General features: G+C 36.9%; 1 protein-coding gene across 1 annotated transcript in view; it reads left to right on the top strand.

Annotated features, from left to right (window-relative positions):
• The window catches only part of TXNRD2 (thioredoxin reductase 2), a 32577-nt gene that overhangs the window by 1317 nt on the left and 27192 nt on the right, over window positions 1-4068 (top strand). Inside the window, exons 3-7 of the mRNA XM_057414978.1 lie at window positions 676-732; window positions 1361-1505; window positions 1825-1899; window positions 2643-2721; window positions 3755-3817. Of these exons, the coding sequence (XP_057270961.1) occupies window positions 676-732; window positions 1361-1505; window positions 1825-1899; window positions 2643-2721; window positions 3755-3817 (419 nt within the window). The remainder of the gene's footprint in view (window positions 1-675; window positions 733-1360; window positions 1506-1824; window positions 1900-2642; window positions 2722-3754; window positions 3818-4068) is intronic.

The raw sequence follows: 4068 nt of genomic DNA, 5'->3' as shown, positions 1-4068 counted from the left end.
TAGTTTTAGCTTAAGTAGTGGTTACAGAGACTAAGGGAAGTGTTAGTGATAATGCTAAGCTTTTTAATAAACATATTATACTTCAGTCCCTGCACGTTAATCATTAACTCAGCTCCATAGTTAATCTACAAATGAATTCACACCTTTGGGTGGGTTGATCTTGTTTGGCTTTCCTATTAACCTTTAAAAAGTATTTCTTTTGTCCTGGGAAGGTGTGACAAGCTTTTATTTCACTGTTATTGTAAAATACTCTGAGTGCCTCCATAGGTGCTATATGTTTTAACTATACTGTTTCTTATTTATGTGTTAAAACAACAGTCCCTTCAGACTGTTTCCAGGAGCTGTGTAACTGCTGTAGACAACCTTGCCCCTTTGCTACTCAGTGTAATGTGCCCAAGAACCCACAGGTGCCTTAACCATCTTCATTTGGGGTCAGATTGCATTTTGGGGGTTGGTGAAAGCTGGAGGCTCTAGTCTAGGTTATTAAGTGCCTTCTGGAGAATCTGTTGACTACATAGGCAGCCTGGATTCCTAATCTGGCATCTTGAGTTAGATAGTAAAACCCACCAGCTGTCATCTCCTATACTCTTTATCTTCATACCTGTGCTACTAAAAATATCTAGCTTTGTGTGTTTTTCCCTTCTCTAAATACCTTATCTTGTTTTTTGTTTAAAGCTGCTCAATTTGGAAGGAAAGTGGCTGTTTTGGATTATGTGGAACCTTCTCCACAAGGTATGGAAGAGAAATACTAGGAGAATATTTGGAAATGTGTATAAAATGGTTGCCTAGGTGAGCACATTGCTCCAGGCAGCATAGTGGCCAAACCCAGCCTGTTTGATTTGCTTTTAGTAAAACTCCTTAAGCATGGCTTGTTGTACTGCTCATTCCTTCCAGTGATGTCCCAGCTCTGCCTGCATCCCCTGCACATAAAGGTGTGTTTGATATTACCACTTGAGGTAGGCTTTGGACTTAAATATGTGAGAATATTCTGTCAAAGTGTCATTTATGATTTCTAAAAATTATAAATTTTGTCATGTTGAGGCTGTTAATGTACAGTATGTAAAATAAGATCTGCAAATGCAGATAAACAAATATATAGTAACTGGATCTTCAGAGCTCTGAAAAACATCTTCAGATGCTTTGAATTTTAGAAGAAAAATACATAGAGGTGTGTTTTATTAAAACAAATGAACGTAAGCAGAATTAGAAACTGATCTGTAGGAGACAGTGAACTGTGTTATTTCAGAACTTTTAAACTAATTGCATGAACAACCTAATTCTCTAAGTAACCCAACTACATTAAGTTACACTAACCTGATGCATTTACTTTTCCTTTCTTTCTTTTTTTTTTATTTCCAAGGAACCAAATGGGGACTTGGTGGAACTTGTGTGAATGTTGGCTGTATTCCTAAAAAGCTTATGCATCAAGCAGCCCTTTTAGGGAGTGCCCTTAAAGATGCCCAACACTATGGCTGGAATATAGCCCAACCTGTTCATCATACCTGGTAAAGATTATTGCCCATATCCACTCCTATGTGCTGCAAATGCCTAACAACTTTTGTTGTTTATTTGGTTGTTGGTGTTTATTTAGGGACAGTTAGGGAAATTAATTTTGCATGAAGGTTTTTAGACTGCTTGTTTAAAACACAGGTCTGTATTTGCTGGTTTATCAGGGCAGATACATTGATTTGGATTTGATAATTTACTTTTGTTGCAAAGCACTGTGGAGCATTTTTAGTATCTAGCAACTGCCTATATCTTTGAGTAACATAATCTGAATTTGTAACACCATGACTTCATGTTCAATTTCTTGGTTTGTGATAGGTCTGTGATGGCACAAGCTGTTCAGAATTATGTGAAATCCTTGAACTGGGGACACAGAGTGCAACTACAAGACAAGTAAATAAAACTTTACAGTTCATCTTTCTTCTCACAGTCAGGAAGCTGCTCTTCTCTTTGTAGAATTGCTGAATTGCCTTTGCAGTTTCTTATTAGAGCTAGTATTTTTTTCTGGGAAATAGTAGTTGGAAGTGACCATGAAGCTTTCTAACAGTTTAGTGATCACAGAATGCTCTCTTGAATCTGAAGAGGTTTTGCATTAATATGAAGTAGTCAGGACTTTTTCAAGGTAATTTCAAGCTTGTCCATGAAAACTTATATGTCATACAAGCCCACAGATAACACTGTACCAGAACAGCTGGGGTTCTTGCTTCCAGTGCAGAAAGATTTTCAGCAAAAAGAGACATTATTAATTTAATAATATATTAATTTGACAGGTACTAGTCTTGTGATTCCTGCTGAGTCCCTACTGTGTGCCCTCAATGTGCATTATATTAGTAATGTTATAGATAGCAATACTATGGACTGTGGAAAATGTATCATTTGAAGAGGTCAGTAACCTGATGCCAAGGCGTGTTATGGTTAGGTACTCTGCTGTGTAGAGGAGTTAACTGCTGTACAAGAATTAAGTGACAAATTAAGTGACAGAGCTGCAAAGATGAAATAAGATGTTTGCTTCCTTTTACTTCTCTTATCTGTTTGATGTCTTTCTTAGCACTTCAGATATAGAAAAAGTAGCTGATTGTATTTCCTTTATATTCATTGTTAAGTGTGCATTTACGTTACTGTTTTCTTCTAAACAGGAAGGTGAAATATTTCAACATGAAAGGAAGTTTTTCTGATCTGCATACAATCCGTGGTTTAACAAAAGCAGGTAAAGAGGTGAGCTACTGTGCTGTGAACATGTAGCTGCTGTGCTGTGAATGTGAGCTGCTGTGCTGTGAACATTCACTTCAAATAATTAGGTCTTCATGTGTTGGTTTTCAGGCCAGTGGAGAGCTAGACTGTACTTCTCCAAGTTGTTTTAGGTATTGAATATTATTTTGGTGAGGAAAATGTGCATTTTCCACCAAGAGAAGATGTTTATGAACTTGACTGTTGCCTACTGAGTCCCTAGCCTCTAACCTGTCAGATGCCATTACTTTTTCACTGCAAGTGGAAATACTGAGACAAGAGATTATTTTCTTTTGGTCAGAGGCATACTGCTTTGATAGATGCTTACAGAGATGTGAATAGGAGCATCATCATCTAATGGCTCTGAGCATTAGATCAGTCTGAGATGTTTTCTCCCTTCAGCTGAATTATAAGCTTTCTAATACAAAACTGTGTGTGGGAGGCAGTTATATCGAATGCCCAGCTTCAAGCAACTGGGTCACGTAACAGAATGGTGGCCATTTCTGCATATCTAACAAGAGACTGAATATGCATTTTAACACCTTTGGGGGGAAATTGTATAATGTTACTAGTTAATACTGGCTTGAGAGAGCAGAAGGTTTTTGGGGTAGATGCCTAGCATTTTCTAAAAACATGCCACTTTTGAAGTAGCTTAACTCCAGGCCCTAGAGGCAGAATTCACTTGCTGTGATCTCTGTGTGTTTTGCCCCGAGCAAAAATGATTTTAAAAAGCTGCCATTTATCCACCACAGCTGTTGCTTCCAAGTAGTCACCAGAATCTTACCCAGTGTAGGAACAATTGTAAGCTGATGTTGAAACAAAAACTGATACAGAATGTGCAGGGAAGCCCCTGCATGTGCTTATTTTATCTCCATCCTTTTTTAGTGTATTACTTGATTATTATATAAATAGCATGCAGTAGTGCCAGCTTTTCATTTATCACTCTTGTACATACATAAAATATAAAGACAGATGAAATTATTTCAAATGCTTGATTTTTATTTTGTGTGTTTGTTCATAGACTATTATTACTGCAGAAAATATTGTCATTGCTACTGGAGGAAGACCAAAGTATCCTACACACGTAAGTTACACTTGCCATGTAACAAGTCCAATGGCTTTACTGGTTTTGTTGCAGATGATAATGAATATTTGGAGGATAAAGATTGTAAATATAAAGTAAGACATGAGAGATTTTTGAACTTGTGTGAAAAATTGTCTTTTATATAAAGCACAAGCTTTTCAGAAAAACATTTCCATAGAAAACAATTTGCAACAGTTTAAGTATATTAATCTTGCTTAGAGCTGAAGGATAATTCAGGTTGGAAGGGATCT

This window comes from Pezoporus wallicus, unplaced genomic scaffold (assembly GCF_028554395.1).
Source record: "Pezoporus wallicus isolate ANWC-B61680 ecotype Strahan unplaced genomic scaffold, APGP_CSIRO_Pwel_v1 contig_8047, whole genome shotgun sequence".
Taxonomy (NCBI): domain Eukaryota; kingdom Metazoa; phylum Chordata; class Aves; order Psittaciformes; family Psittacidae; genus Pezoporus; species Pezoporus wallicus.
Note: the sequence above shows the minus strand (reverse complement) of the source record. Positions and strands in the feature narration are given on the sequence as shown.